The sequence below is a fragment of the Equus caballus genome, chromosome 1 (genome assembly GCF_041296265.1).
Source record: "Equus caballus isolate H_3958 breed thoroughbred chromosome 1, TB-T2T, whole genome shotgun sequence".
In the NCBI taxonomy this organism is placed as follows: Eukaryota; Metazoa; Chordata; class Mammalia; order Perissodactyla; family Equidae; genus Equus; species Equus caballus.
In genome coordinates, this window is record NC_091684.1 from 89,525,677 (window position 1) to 89,544,070 (window position 18,394).

General features: G+C 41.8%; 1 protein-coding gene across 2 annotated transcripts in view; it reads left to right on the plus strand.

Annotated features, from left to right (window-relative positions):
- The window catches only part of PCNX2 (pecanex 2), a 281,728-nt gene that overhangs the window by 99,131 nt on the left and 164,203 nt on the right, over positions 1-18,394 (plus strand). For both annotated transcript variants that reach the window (XR_011437820.1, XM_001493597.5), the window contains exon 16: positions 17,574-17,683. Coding sequence is in view for 1 of the 2 variants with exons in the window: in XM_001493597.5 (XP_001493647.2) it covers positions 17,574-17,683 (110 nt within the window). In the remaining variant the exon portion in view is untranslated. The remainder of the gene's footprint in view (positions 1-17,573; positions 17,684-18,394) is intronic.

Below are 18,394 nucleotides of genomic sequence, written 5' to 3' on the forward strand. Positions count from 1 at the left end.
AGAGTTTATATAGAATTAGTATTAGTTATTTCATGTGTGTTTGGTAGAATTCATAAGTTGAAGCCATCTGGGCCTGGAGTTTTCTTTGTGGGAAGGTTTTAAACTATGGATTCAGTAAATATAGTTATTCATGTTATCTACTGTTGAAATAGCTATATCCTTCAAGGAATTTGTCCATGACCTCTATATTTTCTAATTATTGGCATAAATTTATTAATACTTTTTATTATCCTTTTAATGTCTATAGTGTTTGTAGTGATGTCTCCTCTTTTATTCCTAACGTTGGTAATTTGTGCCTTTTTTTTTTCAGTCTGGCTAGAGGTTTATTATTAATCCTTTTGAATTCTTTATATAATAATATTTGATTTTATTGTTTTTATGTTTATTTTCATTGTTGCCTACTCTTATCTTTGATATTTCCTTCTTCTTGCTCACTTTGGATATAATTTACTCTTTTTTCCTGATTTCTTAAGATGCAACATACACTGTTTTATACTCTTGTTAAATAATCAATTATCTAATAAAGAGATTCAAAATAAGGATAAAATCTGTTTTATTTTACCCTTATTTTTACAATTTTTATTAATGTTCATTACTTTGTGTAGATCCAACTTTGTATTTGGTATCATAACTCCTTCTGTCTGAAGAGCTTGCTAACAAATCTTACAGTGCAAGTCTGCTTGTAGTGAATTATTCTGGCTTTTGTATGAAACATTCTTTATTTTGCCTTCATTTTCTGAAGCTCTATTTACTGGTGTAGAATTCTGGGTTAACAGCTTCACTTTTTCCCTTTCGGTGCTTTAAATATGTTGTCCCATTTTCTTTTGTATTGTATATTTTCTGACCAAAGTCTGCCGTTATTCTGATATTTGTTCCTCTGTTATAAATGTTTATTGTTTCTCTGGCTACCTGCAAGATTTTTCTCTTTGTCTTTGGTTTTCAGCAATTTGACAGTGATGTGATTAAGAGTATGGTGTTTATCTTTCGTTTTACTTAGATTTTCTGATTTTCTGAGCTCTTTTATTCTGTTCTTGTTTTTGTTCTTCTTTTTTGGCTGAGGAAGATTAGCCCTGAGCTAACATCTGTGCCAGTCTTCCTCCACTTTATATGTAGGTCACTGCCACAGCATGGCTGATGAGTGGTATGGGTCTGTGCCTAGGATCTGAACCCGTGAATCTGGGCCACTGAAGTGGAACATGCTGAATTTAACCACTACACCTTGGGGCTGGCCGCTGTTTTTTTATTATTAATTTTTCCAAATCCTTGGCCATTATCTCTTCGAATATGTCTTCTGTCTTGTTCAGTTTTTCTTCTCTTTGTGGGCCTCCCAATTATACATATGTTAGATGTTTAATATTGTTCCACACCTTTCAGATGCTATATTCTTTTTTCTACTCTTTATTTCTTTGGGTTTTCTTTTGAATAATTTTTATCAACCCATCTTGAAGTTCGCTAATTCTTTCCTCTGCTGCATCTAGTCTCTTACATCATGTATTTTTATTCCTAGCATTTCCATTTCTCTTTTGAAATTACCCATCTGTTATGAATATTGTCCACCAATTCTTAGATCCTTTAATATATTAATTATAATTATTTTAAAGTTGAGATTTTATAAATTATCTGGCTTTATCTTATAGTCAAAAGGTGAGCCATACTCTTGTGGATTTCTACACCTGAAGTGGAGGCATTGCTCATCAATATTTAGTTTTGAGGAGAACAAGAATGAGACCAACTTGAATTTTTCCTGAATTCTTGTAGAATTCTGTCTTATCTTCTAAAAAAAATAGAGGCAATAGACTATGACTAGACTTGGTTCTCTTTCTTTAAGTTTTCTGGAAAATCATGCCCATTCTCATTTTTCATACTGAAGACTCTTACAAATAGGAAGCATTTCCCCCTCTTATTTTTTGATTAATGACATTATTGATTTTGTTTACATGATCTGTTTTTAATTTTTTCACAGATTTTTGTTTCTGATTGTCTTTGATGTCTCTCATTCTTTTTTTCATGGTTTTCCTTTCTTTATGTTTGTCTTTTGTGTTGTGGTATAGTTTCCAGAATTTCTCCTTGTGATAACAACAGCATATATTTGTTGGGAAGTTATCATGTATTAGGAACTGTACTAGTTATTTTACATGTTTTATATGATTTATTCCACACAGCATTCCTGTGAGACAAGTCCTATTGTTATCCTAATCTTACAGTTATAAGTTTCTTTCTACATTGATCACTGTTTGGTTTTCTGCTCAATTGAAGTTTGAAACATGGCATTCATATTGTTCTCCCTTCATAATTGCTTGTTTACCTTTAAAGTGTTAATGTACTTTTGAATCTTTTGAAGGCGATCTTTCCTAAACATTTTCTTTTTGAAGTCAATATGTTTTAGAAAGCATTTTTAAGTAGTGTCTAGAGAAATATCTCATTTTAAGGGTGCTTATTGTTTGTCTTATATTTTCTCTCATCTTCACAGGGTTTTCTTTGACAGCCTATTGTTGTCTCTATTCACTCCACAGAGTTGTTTTGTTTTTGGCCTCTGTAATGTTTAAAATTAGTTCATAGCCAACATTTAAAATCAGGCCATTTGATATGAAAGTATGTTTCTTCTACTTCCATTAAATAACGTAAAGCTCTGGCAACACTGGGCCCACATTCCCACTTGGTAACAATCTGCTGAAACTGAATAGTGAGTCAGAGCTCCCCACACTCATAGATCTCATCATGCCCTGTCGTCTCTCATACCTGGCCCACATAATTGTATGTATGGCGTCGGTCTGCTCAGGTGAACATTAGGTTTTACGAATTGAGCTTCTGTCAGAAAACTTTAAGGCTCCCTGACCAAGTCTTTCCAGAGGTACCTCAGGTCAAAAATACGGAAAGAAAAGAAAACAAAACAAAAGCATGTTCCAGTGTCATGCTACCAGTTCAGATGTAATTTTGCCCTGGGAAAATGTCTTATTGATGGGGTTTTAGGTAGTTATATCAGGAAGCTTCATCACAGTCAGTGGCTATGAATGGAGTAGCTGGGGCAGTGGTTGTCTCTATTTCACCCTCTTTGCTCCAATATTTCCATCCGTGAACTGACCAAGTAAAACCTGCTGCCTCCAAGACAGTGGGAGTTTCCAGATACTTCCAGTCCACAGATATGCAAGTCCAACTGTTGTGTTTTCTGCCAACCCCAAGGCCTGCCTCAACTCCAGCCCTCCCGCCTCTGATTTAGGTGATGTCAGCAGGGATGTAGCGAGACCTTTCCCTGCTTACTTCTTCCATACACTACTCTCTCTCTCAAATGGAGAGCGGGAATTGGGGTCGTGTGTCAGATCTCAAAACATTCTTTCAGTCTCATCTCATCTGTAAGAGAAGATCTGACTTAAATTCCTCAGAGCCTGTGGCTTGTGCACAAGTACCTTTTCTGGTTTCTAGAGTGGATTTATGCTCTTCTGTTTTTGAGTATCTTATTGGACATTATTGAGAGGGGGGAAAGCTAGTTCCCTGTGTTAGTGCCCTTTTGACCAAGACTCCACACTTCTTCACTCTTTACAACCCAGAATAGCAAACGGCATTTGATATAAATATTCTTTTCTTTGGAAATGGGAGCGTGCAAGCTCTCTGTAACTGATACAGGGGCTGAAAAGGTCACATTCGCTGATAGTCAACATACATTTATTTGTATAGAACTTACTCTGCCAAGTACTCCAGAGATGTGAGAGGAGAAAAAGTCAGTTCTTTCTCCTCAGGAGTTTAACATTCATCAAAGGTGATGATATGCTGTGGATGATCAGAAAAGAGAAAATCAGTCATAGAAGGTGGTTGTTCAGCTCAGCCTTCAAACGTTTTGTCGTTGGGCCGAGAACTTTGCCTTAAAGCATTCAGTCAGGCCTGTGAAACACTTTTGTCGGAGTTAGAAATGAATGACTACGGCAGATGGAGGAGGTGGTAAGAAAATTAACCTACTAAAATGGTGAATGAGAGAGAAGATTGGATATCTGAGCAGGATGCATCAAAGTTATGGACAATTTTGAATGCAAGGCTAAAAATGTGTTTTTGATCCAGTGGGCATGTTGTGCATCATGAGAATAGTGGTTACATGAAGGGAACTTATAGAAAAAAGAAGTCATCAGTTTTAAGATGTTGAGTGCCGTGGATGAGCTGATGGCCCCAGTGGTGATGGAAGCAAAGGCATTTAAAAAGTTCCAGCAATTGACTTCCCAAATCACTGCATGAGTGGTCAGACCAAAAACCTCATTCTTGCTTCTCCATCAGCTGAATTCTCCATGCTATCTCTTTGTTAAATCACACCTGCTTACTCTAAATCTTTGACTTATGGCCAACCTTTGTCTCACACCTCATGCTTTGGAGCAGGTAAGACTCATTTGATAGTGGAAAATAATTCATTGATAATAGAATCATGGTTAAATCTATGGGAGACAGAATATTCTTCCATCCTCAGGATGCTTTCCACAGAGGAACAGCTCATGGGACTTAGATTAATTTCTAAAGGAGAAGTTGTATGCTCTGAAAAACACATTTCATTAGACACGTGCTAAAGGCTCATTATTACTGGCTCAAATATTATCAAAAGTAATGTACACTCCTGGGATTATTAAATGACTTTTTCTTAAAAGATTCTTAGAGGGTTTTAGAAACTATTGAAGAATCTGGTATTCAAATAGACAAGTTTTCTGGGTTTTTACCTACTTGTGAGACAGGTGTTATCATTTCTTTACTTCCCCAAGTCCGACACTTTCCTCATATCAGACATTACTAATTGATCACAGCAGTTTTTCTCACTGAGATCAATAGGACCTCAGGGTGCCTACACAGTACTACAGGCAGCCAGTACCAACTGATCAGAGCTATTTACTATTCTGGGTTGCGACTTGTTTATTTCTATTTTCCTTTCTGTTTATGGCATGCTGCAGGCATAAGCAACTGTTGGATCAGAGTAAATAGATTCCATTTTGAAAGCACACTGCTAACTCTGTGATGGGTGTGAACATTTCAAAGGCCCTGGGGTTTACTTGGGTGTTGAAACAGGCTTCTTCCCAGCTGGAACTGGGGTACTTTGGAAAGGTTTATTTCATCTCAGAGAGGTATTGACTTCCCTTGCTCAGCATGGAACAAGCATCACTTGTGATAAATAGCATGGTCTGTTGTTACAGGTTCTTAAAGTTCTATCTATATTTTGAAACATCTTTTGGTAAAAATAGAGCAATTTACATTTCTCCCTTCTCATTTGTGAGTCCTGAGATCTCTAGTGGTCACAGATTGACGCTCCACTTCAAAATGAAGCACCTATTAAATGCGGTGAATTGAATGAATGTGGTGAGCAAATCCGCAAGGGGGTCCTGAGGGAAAAAGAGAAGCTCACCCATCTTCATCCTAACACACTTACCCAGAGCTGTGATTCCACTTCCTGTTTAACAATGCTTTTGTTTATGCCTTTTGTGCTTACTCTTTGCATTGCTGGAATTGATTTTTCCCTTTTATCTTCTGCTGCCCTGTGATGGATGGATGGGCCCTTATGAACAATTTCAGCACGTCAGCTGCTTTGCTAGAGATGTATTTCTCTCTATGGGTCTTGATGTGTGTTTACATCTTTGATTTTTATTATTCTCACTTGATAGAAGCAAATTGAGGGACTAGGAGTTAACTTTGCTGTCTGGAATATTTATTAGGGGAAAAAATTTTGATTTCTCTTTTAATTTCATATTCCCTTTGACTCATCCAAGATGGTAGCAACTAACATATAAATGGACTCCCTCATTGACTTAAATATTTGACAGTGCTATACAGAATCAACCAGAATATTTGCTCCCAGGAGAAATGGCTTAGTAGTTAATTAGCTGGGGTTTGTATATGTCTGGATAAACCATGATTTCTATTTTTTATTATTCCTAACAAAGAGATTCTGTTTTATTGATGGCAAGGGAAACCAGAGGTTGAGGTACATTACTATAATTTAACGTTTCCCAGGCGTCATTAACAACTGCTTGTGGGAGAGTGCTTCCCATGTTCTTCTAGACTGCAGCTAAAACAATGGCATTTCCTCTGCATTGAAGATTTCAAATATAATTGTAGATATAAAACAAACTCATAATTCTAGAGTAGTTTTAGTACTGAAATGGATCTTAGATATCCCTTAGTCCAATCCCTTCATTTTTATTATTTAAATGAGGAAATGGGGCTCCAGATAGTAAGTGACTTACTCAGCATCACACATCCCAGACCCCAGATCTTGAGTCTTTTCAGTCTGGACTTGTGTGCCATCCTCTCTAACACATTTCAAGTGTAAATATATTTTCTAGTCAAATGAACAATTCAAGGCATATAAGATACCTTGAAGATCTATGGTACTTTAATTTTCAAAATAATTTCCCAAATGTTTTCTCATTTGCCTTTTATTATAGCTCCGTGTAATACATAAGGAAGATAATAGCATTTCTATATTCGAATGGCGAATGTGAAGCCCAGTGCTTAAGTTATTTGCCTAAGGGCACGTGGCTGATTCACATTGCTTTTCTCAGCTGTAAAATGGATTAGTAATACCTACCTCATGTGAATGTTCAGAAGTAAATGAAATTAAATTGGTAATGTATCTAAAGTGCTTAGCTCAAGGTGACTCTTTAAATGGGGTGTAGACAGAATTCTAAAATTGCCCCAAGACTCCTGCCCCCTGGTGTGCCCATGCTCTCCAATTTCTCCCCTTGAGTGTGGGCAGGACCTGTGAGTATGATGGGATGGTGCTCCTGTGATTAGGTTACATTATCGGCAAAGTTGAAGGGATTTTCCAGATGTAATTAAGGTCCCTAATCAGTTGACTAAATTAATCAAAAGGGAGATAATCTGGATGGGTCTGACATAATCAGACAAGCTCTTTAAAAGAGGGTCTAGCGGTCAGAGGGGAAGCAGCAGTGAGACTCTCCCCTGCTGGCTTTGAAGAAGTAAATGGCCATGTTGTGAACTGCCTTTGGAGAGGGGCACCTGTCAAGGACCTCTTAGAGCTAGTGTGGACCCCAGCAGATCGCCAGCAAGAAAATGGGACTAAAGTCCTACTGCTGCAAGGAACTGAATTCTGCCAACCACAAGTGAGCTTGGAAGAGGACCCCGAGTTGCAGGTAAGATCACAGCCCTGGCCAACACCGTGATCTCAACCTGGTGAGACCCTGAGCAGAGGAGCCAGCCACACCATGCCCAGACTCCTGACCCATAGACGCTGTGAGATCATACATTTGTGTCCTTTAGGCCACTGAGTTTGTGGTAATTTGTTACACTACAATAGAAAACTAATACAAATGGTAACTATTATTAGCATAAATAGTTAACGGTGAACATGATGGTGATAATGTTAATAGTAGTAAGTTTGAAAAGACAATCCCAGTTTTGATTTGCTTTTATTATACTAGACTTCAGATTGTATTTTATGGCTAGAATTATGTCACTTCCAGGGAGTGGAATTACTAGTTTTTAGTTATCTGAACAACTAGTAAAGGCATTCTTGCTAGTGGGGAAGGAGGGGGAAATGGATGTTATGTATATGGCTAGCACTTTCTGTCACACTTCCCTTCCTAGAAAGATAAAGAAGGGTAATCGATCTGCAAACCCAGTTAAGGCTGAATTGTCATCATCCATTACAAGCTTGGGTTGGATAGCTTTGACAGTGTCCCGTGATACTTATTGGGGAAAAAAACAGGAAGAATAATGATAGCTCAGTTCAAAATGGAATTGCAATTGTCAAGTGGAGTAAGATCTGGACTCAGGTTTTGGTCCTAAGCAGAGTATGAAAGGTTCAAATCCAGGAAATGTCACGAAGTCAATATCGCAGGTTGCAGTGATGTCCAGTTTGGAGTGACAGATTGGGACAGAGGCCCATGGGTGGCAAAGAAAATTCTGGGCCTGGAGTCTGAGCAATGCTGATCGTAGTAGAGATGGAAGACTGTGCTTGTCCAGCAGGAGTTTATCTTTCTCTCTTCCAAAATCTCGTGGACAATATTGTCCTTTTGGTGTTCACTCAGTACTTTTTTCTGTATGTAATCAGCTCTGTGTGGAAAATACGGATCCTCACCGTAATAGCAAGTAAAGTAAAAGCCTGTTTTCTCATGTTTAAAATGAGCAATACTTACCTTTAAGGGGTGCTATGAACTAAATGCGATAACTTGTGTGAAGTGGCCGGTCAAGTCATTGCTCAGTACACAGGAGCCATTATTGTGGTGGTGGTGTTTATGCAACACTTTCCATCCCTCCCGGTTTGACCGGGAGCTCCTCAAAGTCATAGACTCTGGTTATAAATACTTGTTTCCATATCCCATAAGAAGTCCAGTGTCTGTTACATGAAAGGTGTTCTCTAAACTTTTGGATTGAATAAATACAGGTAACTGAGAAGAAGGCTATGAGAAGGAAAGTAAATGTCAGTATTTCCCCAAAAGTACACATATTTGTGTGCGTATGTATTTGTCTATGTTCATATAGATAGGTTAGGATGAATGGGACCTTGTCAGTCTGTCTTGTAGGCTAATGATCTCATTTTTTCCCCAGTCGCTATTCCTAAAAGTAAAATATTTTCTTGAATCATAAACATACGATGTTTTTTGCCAAAATGAAAAAGAAGGTGAAATAAGAAAAATCTACTTTTAGTAAAGAGTGAAGTCTGATTTGTCATTTTTGTTAATATGGTCATTCATTTATTTATTGAGCACTTGTGATTACCCACTCTGAATTAGACTCAGTGCTGGGCCCTGGGGTGGCCCCCCAGGGTTTTCCTGGTCTGTGAGGAATGTCAGCAAGGACTCTACAGATGAGCATTGGGTGCTGGCGGAACCCGGCCTGTGGCCGGTGCACCCTCATGAGTGCTGGTCACATGATGACCTGTGACACCCGGGGTTGTGCAGTATGAATAGAGTGCACAGTACAAGGACTGGGGGACGTGTCTGACCTTGCTTGGTTTCCAGAACTTTAGGTGCACAGACCTCCTTTTACTTAAAGATGAGATTCAGGTCAAAAATAGACCTAGAAATAGAACTTATATCAGAGTCACAGCAATATGGTCTAGTTCTTATTTTAGGGTGTATCAAAACCTGGATCTCAGAAATGCCCCTGTGTTTAATGGGCTTAGAAGAATCCATTGCTTTTTCCTTAAGAAGAAAGTATGTGAACCTGATGTAAAGGGCAGAGCAAAGTTAGAATTTGGTCTGTTTGCATTCACTTTATAACCAAACCCTCACTTAGTCTGCCCCATAAATTCCATCGTAGAGATGTCTAAAATTTCTAAGAACAAAGGTGCTGAAGCTAAGATCCTCTTCAGAGAGTACTTTTATATAAAGCTGAGCTTCTCTATGCATTTTCATCAAAAGAATTCCCAAATGCGTATGAAATCTACCACAGGATTGTAGGACTATTAGACAGTTTTATTTCCACCTCGTAAAAATATTTCAAAACCTGTGGGATTTTCATGGAGCTGGCATCAATACATATCATTCCCAATTCAGGGGCCCATGAGACGCATCTCAAAGCAATTAGGGATGTTAATTTTGAAGCAAATTGTCACATGGTATGCACTTCATTATCAGTGGGTGATAGATTACTTAAAACCTTATCACCCTCCAAAGTCTTTATATGTATATATACACACACATACATGCATACATATATATATACAAATATATATGTATGCATTTGTGCGTCCACGTGCATGTGTGTATAAGTATAATAAATAAATAATATATAAATATATAATAAAATTCAAGATTAATACATATATGTTTAAAATATAAAAGTTTATTTTAAAAAATCCCCTAGAAATGTCAGTCAGTACTTCGCCTCTTCCATTCTGCTCCTCTTGGTAGAAATGAAACTGAGCGCTGAATTAAATCTTTCGGCTGAAATACACAGCGTGTTTGATCATTTTCTTTGACGAATCCCTCTTCAGGTCAGTTGTCTTCCTCTTCCTCAAATGTCAATATTTCCTTCTCTATCCCCAAATAAAAATTAAAATAAAAATATCCTCAAAGGCGTTTTTTTTTCTTCTTACCGTATTCCTGACTCAACAAGCTCAAGTCCTTCTAGAAGTTTGGCCCCTAGATGCTCCTGATGCTGTAGAAAGCCCCATCCCTCTCAGTGTTGTTCTTGCCCAGGATTCCCGCTATGCAGGGCAGAGCTGCCCGGAGGGGGCAGGGGAGCTAAGCCTGGGCCCCTGGGGGCGATGCTGGCGGGTGATTCACACTGAACAGCCTGGAGAGTCATCAGGAAGTTAAGGAGACAGGATACGAAAATGGGGCAAAGGCAGTTTATCTGTTAGCTTTCCCCCACTCCCAAATTTTAATTCTGTAAAATAATTTTGGAAAGCTCCTTCTTGTACTCAGTTTGCTTAGTTGGGTGTAGGCGTGTGTGGGGGGTGGGCATAAATTGTGGAGCTGTTAAAACAGTAGGATGTTTCTATGCAATAAAAGTGTAAGAAGAAAAGCCTTCAGCAAGCTCGTCTTCCTCCCTTCTCTTTCAGGCAAGCTTGTATCTTAACTCTCCAAGGAAAATATCTATGCTTTAAAATAATTTGGGAGAAAGAAGTGCTAATGTTTCCCTAATTGTAACTTTGTCGAATCACCAATGTTCGGAAGTTCTTCCTTAAATTACATTCCAATGCCGTTGCTGATGCTGAAGCATATTTATTTTTGTTTGATCTTCAGAATCGATGGCACCAAGCTGCCTCTCTTCTCAGTCTAGAAAATTCTGCAGTGATAAACAATAAAGGTCATTTCCCTTCCATGTATTTTCTCCAAGCTTAACCACTTCCCACTTTTATCTATTCCTGTAATCTTCATATGTTTTATGAGCTATACCTCTGGAAGGATGCCCAGCCATCCCCATCCCACAGCATAACCAGGCCCATCCTTGAGAGCTGGTTCATGCAGCCTGGAAGCATCGCTTCCTTCCATGACTTGGAATTTGCTCTCCTTAGGTTCATTCCTAGTCACCCTTAGAACCCAGCTTCATACTTGCTCCTCCATGAGGCTACCTCTGAGCACCGCCCCCACACCCCTGATCACTTCTTCCTGTGGGCTTTCACTCTACCATGTGTTACAACAAGCACTGAAACAGGTAGCTGTCTGAATAGCTGTCCAGCCCTAGTGAATGTGGGATGGATACATGAATGAGACAGCTTGTAGAGCTGGGACCTTCTAGCTTATAGTGATGATTGAAAGCATACCAACCATTTTTTCCATTTTTTATATGGAAAGTGGTGAGATGTCTGCATATTTTGCACAGTTAGCTATACGAACATTTTGGTTAGTGGGGTATACAGAGCACTGCACTGGGAGCTTGGGCCTAGTCTTGCCACCTTGGGTAAGTTTCTTCCATTCTTCCTGTTTTCTTACTTGATCAGTAATTTGAAGGGGTGAGGCCAGCTCAGCCATGAGATCTCCTCCAAATCAAAAATAATCTCTTTTAAAGATACCATGGTTTTGCAAATTTTGGCACTCTGCACATGAAAGAATAACTCATGTTGACATTCAAGTAGTCTTTCCTAGCATTGCTTCTTTGAGAAGTTTGCCTCCTATTTTATATATAATAGAAATTTATTTTAATTGGCCTCTCTAAAGATATATCTCTCTCTATATATATGGAGAGAGAGAGGTATGTCTATCTATATAGGTATCTGTAGATATAGATCGATATATCTATCTGTGTCTATTGAAAAAATTGAACATGGCTAAGAACTTGGAGCTTGAGGCCGTTGCCAGCAGTGAGCCTGGGAAGATCCAAGCGGTCTGCCTTTTTACAATCTGTCCAAGCCCAGGCAAGCCCAGTTTCTTTCTTAGAAAGAGTTGTGAAAGATCTGAGGTTGGGCTAGAAAACCTGCAAAGCAGCAGCTGGAATATGGACTCCTTGCCATCCTTCCTCCTACCCTTCTCCTTGGAAGAAGCAGCGTGCCATTCTGGCATCACTTTGCTTTTACCTTGTTGAAGGACACAGTCGTTCTCTGTCCTGCCCCTGTGGCCACACTGCCATTCATTCATGTGTAACAATTTATCCCGAAGCTACTGGTTATGCTTAAAAGAAATCACGTGTATGGAGGAATGAATACAGACTTTTACTTTTACTAGTATGGGACACAGACCAGAAGGAATGGAACAGCTTAAAATAATAAAAGAGAATTACCCATGCTAAGATCTGTCTGTTCAAATTGTGCAGCTTGGGAGAATAATATCACATCTTGGCAAGGTCAGAGTCACATTTTGTAGACGAGTTCCTGTTTCCATCTTTTCTGTCGATGGTATAGAAATAGAATGGAAAAAGGAATCTGCGAACATCATTGCTTTTCCCTTTGCCTCCTAGAAAAGGACCAGACGTAAGGTGAATTCTGATTTTTCCAGGAAAAGAGATTTCACTGCAATCTTTAATCCCCTTATGTGTCTGCTATAGTCTGGATGTTTGTGTCCTCCCAAAATTCATGTGTTGAAATCCTAACCCCCAAGTTGATGGTATTAGGAGGGAGGCCTTTGGCAGGTGATTGAGTCAAGAGGATGGAGCCCTCATGAATGGGATTAGTGCCCTTCTAAAAGAGGCCCCAGAGAGATCCTTCACCCCTTCCACCATGTGAGGACACAGCAGGAAGATGCCAGCTATGAACCAGAAGGCGGGTTCTCATCGGACACCAAATCTGCTGGTGCCTTCATCTTGGACTTGCCAGCCTCTGGAGCTGTGAGCGGTACATTTCTGCTGGTTATAAGCCATCCAGTTGATGATATTTTGCTATAGCAGCCCGAATGGACTGAGACAGTATCTCATAAAGCATATAGTATTAGCAAACATTTGCTGAGCATTTATACTGGCTACTCTACTAAGTGTTCTACAGACAGTATTTCATTATATTTGCAGCAACCCTATGGGGTGTGCGCTATTAAATTATCTTAGGAAACTGAGGCTTAATAGCTTGCCCAATACCTTAGTCCAGATGATCAGCAGAGTAAGGATTGAAGCTGGCAGTCCTACATCAGAGCCCGTGCTTTGACCTACTGTTCTGCAAAAGACCAACCTTCTGTGTACTTGTAGATACTTACGTAAAATGATCGTCCGTTTCCCTTCTCAGGTCTGTGTTGTATGGTAAGGAGGTGATGGTCGCTCAGATCCAGTGCGTTGGTTCCATATGTGTTTGTTAAATGCCTCTCAGCCCGGGCCCTGCACCAGGTGTTCAGAATACACTGGGCTACACAGATGAGTCCCTGCTGTCGAAGGCCTGGACCCTGTGGAGGGATCAGATGTTAATCACATGGTCATGGATACAGATGTGTAATCATAGCCTGAGATCAAAGATGGGCAGTGGGGGGTGGGGGGGGCAACGTCACTCGCCTCCAACTCCGCTGTTTCTGATTGGACGTTTTTACCTTTCACTCCTCTTTCTACCAATTGCTATTTTAGAAGGTAAGGAGGGAGGGTCCCTCAGCACGAGAGAGATGTGGCTGTCCTTTTGCGTTTGCGTTGAAGAGATTTAATTAAATAGAGAGTAAATGAGAGAAGAATTAGGGCAGGGGTTTTGGGTAAATAAAAGTAGGTAAACTTAATTGTTTAAACATATGTCGTCTGGCTTTAATCTATTGTCTTTGAAGACCATCTGTCATGAGTACTCCTTTTCCAATTAATAAAAAACTAACATTGACATTCTGCTTTGCAGTTTGTAAGAGTGTTTCAGATCTCATTAAGTCGTTGCAGCAGCGCTTCAATAAAGGTGTCATTGTCACCTTTTACTGAGGAGGAAGCTGAGCCACTGAGAAGTGAAGGGCCTTCCACAGAATCATTCACTCCAGGAAGCCATGAGCCTGGAATCAGCTTCCACCAGCGCTTGTTCTCTTACCCTTTCCGTCTGTTCCACGCAGTGGCAGTTATTTCCACGGTCACGGTTACTAAATCCTTCTCGTGGTGATTTTTTTTCCAGTGTTTGCATTTTTAGGGGCGGCCCGTGAAAGCAATGCATCTGCCTTCACGGAATTGTGACTTCAGTACGCAGCGTAGGCACACGCAGAGGAATCGATGGAAAGAAATCGCATTTACTAGGTTTCTCTTTTGGAAAATTTTTCATACTTGTTTTTGTAACAGCCAAGTAGGATGTGAAAGAAGAGAAGCCCTGGGTGGGTGGCCAGAGCAGGGAGTGGAGGAGGATACGCCAGGATGGAGGAGGGTAGCTCCAGCCACCTGCCAGCGCCTGCAGAGCCGAGGTTGGCCTTTCTAGAAGCTCCTGCAAGGGGAGGACCGTGTTCTCTGGCATTTCTTCAGTGCAGCCTCTACTTACAAGCCACTCCCGTGACTCCATTAAGCCTCTGCTTCCTGCTCTGTGAGTGCCCAGCACTGAGCACCTCGCTGTTCATGGCTCATCATACCGCAATTACCCGTGTGCTCTTCCTTTCCCGAGACCCTGCGTCCGTCCCCGTCGTGGGTGTGCTGCTTGGTGCCTGGCACACAGTAGTGAGCCCAGAGATGTTTGAAGAATGGACTCTTAGGAAAGGGTAAAACTCCCAAGTTTCACAATAACTTTTCTGTTATTGGCGGTGCTGTTTGTAGGGAAAATTAGACTTCTAAGGTCAAGGGATTACCTTTTCTCTGACTGTCTGATCATTTCAGTGGCATTTCACTGCCTGGTCCACAGTTGATCTAAGCTACTTCATTGCCTCACCTTCTTTTCTTGCTGAAAGTTCTTTTCCACGCAGGTCCTAGAAGAGGGACTGAGGTAATCACGCAGACTGAAATCTTGTATTCGTTCACTCAAGGATGCATCGATGTGCTAACAGTTGTGACAAGAACATGGGAGAGAGAGATGCAAGGCTGCCCCTCCTCAGGGAGTGCACTGTCTAAGCACAACTGTGGTCAGCAGTTCTCAGATGAGGGGGCAAGTCATCCCCATGCGCATAAGTAACAGAAGTGAGAAGTCTTCAGTGCTAAAGTAGAAGTCTTTAAAGGTGGTTTTGATGCACAGAGGAGGGCTCCAGTCTGCCTGGGAAGTCAGGAGGCAGCACCAAGTAGGTGGGACTTCTTAGAGTGGGCACTGAAGCATGGGTAGGAGTTCCCCATGGAGAGGGGAGTGGAGTAGGGCCAGAGAAGAGCGCTCTGTGCAGACAGAACCCTGTGTGCAAAGGCAGGGGGCCAGGAAGCAACGTATCTTTATGGTTTTGCTGCTGCGCATATCTTAGATGTGAGGACTGGGGCTGAAAACATAGTCTAGAGCCGGAAACTGTTGGCTTATGTAGCTTCCTGTGGAGTAGATTTTATTCAGTGGGCAGTGAGGAATCACTGGAGAATATGGAATGAAGGGCAATCATGTGATTGATTTGCCTTTTAGGAGAGGAGGACCCCTCTTCTGCTAGGGAGAGGACGAAGCGTGGGATCATGGAGTTGGGGAGGGATGTGGAGCCTGGCGTCCCATCCTCCCTCTGTGAAGCTATTATCAATAGCTTCATGGGACGAGACAGGGGAGGCCTTCCCCAGCAGGATGCAGTGAAAGGAGGGGACATATTGGAGAGAGAGTGAAGATGTATTGATGACACATGAGGAGCAGCTGACTCTGGAGATGGCAGAGGGGGAACATCTCCCAGGAGAGCCTGGTTTCTGGCTCTGGTCACCAAGTGGGGACTGCACTGAACCCTCCCATGTGAAAAGCTTTCAAAAATGGCCCAGGGTACTGAAAAGTACCCTCACAGCAACCCTTGAGTGTGTATTATTTTGCCTTTCTAAAGAAGAGAAAGCTAACCCAATGCTCAGAGACGTTAAGTAGCTTAGCCAAGGCCACACTGCTCATCTTTGGCAGGACCAGGATTCTGATCTAGGTCTGCCCAGCTCAAAGCCCATGCTGTGAAGAGGTGCTGCACCCCGGGGAGGAGCCCCACGTGACAGAAACTAGCCAGTCACTGGCTGGTGAGGGAGCCTCCTGCAGGGCTGGGCTGGCACTGAAGGAGAGGAGAGAGAAAGTACATGGCTTTTGAGGGTAACTGCTTGAAGGGGAGGGCCTTTTTATTGTTTAAGGATTCAGCAACTTAAGCATTTTTATAGGTGGGGCAGAAGGGACCGATGAAAAGAGAGGATGTCTTTCTCTCTCTCTTCCATCTGGGGGGTGTCAGCGGAATTAGAGGAGGATGTGGTCGGGGGGAGGGGTGGTCTTAGGAAGGAGGAAGTGCCCCTCTCCCTTGGATTCAGGGAGGGAGGGCATTGCTGAAGGGGACTCCACCGGGAGAAGAGAGCAGCGGAGAACGCTTTGATCACGGCCCTGGATCTTCTCGGCAAAATTGGTGGGGAAGACATCTGCACAGAATCAGAAAAATAATGACTGCCTTGTGGTGCCTTGAGGACGCTGGGAAAGTCACCACGGCAGCCCCGTGCAGCTAGGACGTTGATCTGAGGGGCTTGCAGGGCATCCCTCAGTGGAGGCTGGTTGCCTGAATGGTGTGTATGGAGCTGGTCATCTCGCCTCCTGTCTAGCTACAGGCTCAGCTTGGCTCCCTTCACTTCCCTTCCAGGTGCTGCTCCCTCAGGCTCCTAGCCATCACTGTGGGGGAGATCAAGGAAATGCATTTTAATTTGTAGGAAAGCAAGGCCTGTGGAAAGATAACCACTCGCCCTCCCCAGGGTAGCATTCACTTCTCCAGCATTTCTTAGCGGTTACAAATATGATGTGAGCACGCTTGACTCATTCATTTGTGTATTTGACTTTAAGCATAATGACCAACCCAGCCTTCTCAAATAAAACACTTGGTGAGTTAAGGGTTCAAAATCTTGAGAGAAAAGTATTGAAGTCCTTGACTAGATTCAGCCTCTGAGGGCATCGCAGTTGCTATTGATGGTGAGTGAAAGGTTAGATAGAAGTTTTCTGTGTATATGAAGACACGTGTGTGTTGGCAGGAACGTCAGGGATGGGTGGAAGGGGAACAGGGTCCCAAGGGACCACGCTGCTCAGGATGGGACACCATTTCCTGCATTCTGCCCTTCCACTCTGAGCACAGTGTGTCGATTACAGGCATCTGTACTTCTGTCAAATCAAACCTGAAGTATCGTGCTGTTTTCATTTCAAACCATTTTTCTCTTTCTTCAGGGGACTGTCTTTAATTTTGACTGAGTTTTGTTTCAGTCCACTGGTCAATCCGATCCCTAATGCATGTTTACATGCCTTATACCTTTTAAATCACTGATTAAATAAACACTGAGAAATACAGTTCTTATCATCAAGTATTACATTAAATTCAGAAGAGGCAACACATGTTTAATGTTACATCTTATAAAAATCTTAAACTTAATTTCAGACAACATGAAGTAAATAGATTCTCAGAAAAGATTAAGTAAATATATTCTCATAAACAGCAATGATTAATTTGAAATGCGCCCCGCCCCCATCCCTTGTCAACATCACTGTTTGTACATGAATAGGCATGGTTTCTTTGTGACTGTGGGGTGCTGGCGTGACCATTGGCGGAGTGATCACAGGACACCACATCCAGCCAGCTGGATCTCAGGGGTGCATACCGGAGCGTTTCGTAGAGCGCAATCCTGCTATTCCTCACCCAGCCGCGGAGTGACTTGGCTGTTTGCTGTCTTTGCCGTAGGAACCGTGGAGCACACAGCACATCCCAGCGCTGTTCTCAGCCTTCTGTGGCCTGTTGGTTGCACTTTCCTTCCATCTGAGCCGTCAGAGCAGCGACCCCTCTGTGCTCCTGTGAGTAACACACACCCATCTGTGCGCCGCCTTGCGCTCGCTCGTCAGTGCTCTTGGTGGTTGGACTGTGTTGCTGTTAAACTAGCTGGTCACTGGACGAGGGTGGGAGAAAGGCAGGACCGACCAGAAACTGATGAAAATCAAACGAACGTATAACCTTTGCTCTAGTGCTTTTGGAGTAAAACGCACAATGCCAGGCACAGATGGCTGCTAGCACTCAAGCGCTGTCTTTGCCTTTCCCTCAGTGTTGGGGGTGGGTGAGAAGCTCCAGCCTCAACAAGGACCCTCACTAGGTCGATTAAGCAGCATCGGTGCCTGTGTTCTAGGCGGTCACCCTGGGGAGACTAGACTGGCACCTCGGAAAGGAGAGCTTTAGGTTTTGTTCTCTTGTGTTTTGTTCCCAATACAACCAGTGCCCTCTGGGTTTAAAGTGAAGTTCGCACCAGAGTTATAAAATATGTTTAATAATAATCCTCAGTCACTGGAAAATATACTTTCTATTCTTTCCTTGAATCATGTCTTTTAAATCTTTGATAAATATGCACTTTGGGACTAAAAACCTTTTGCATGATGCCAAAGTTTTAGATATCAATCGATTGATATCTAATCAAGTATCAATTATCTCATGTCATTTGTCCAAACTTATGGAAGATTTTGACTTAAGATAGCTATAACTGTTTGGGAGCCAAGAACCCATAATTTTAGGCTGTC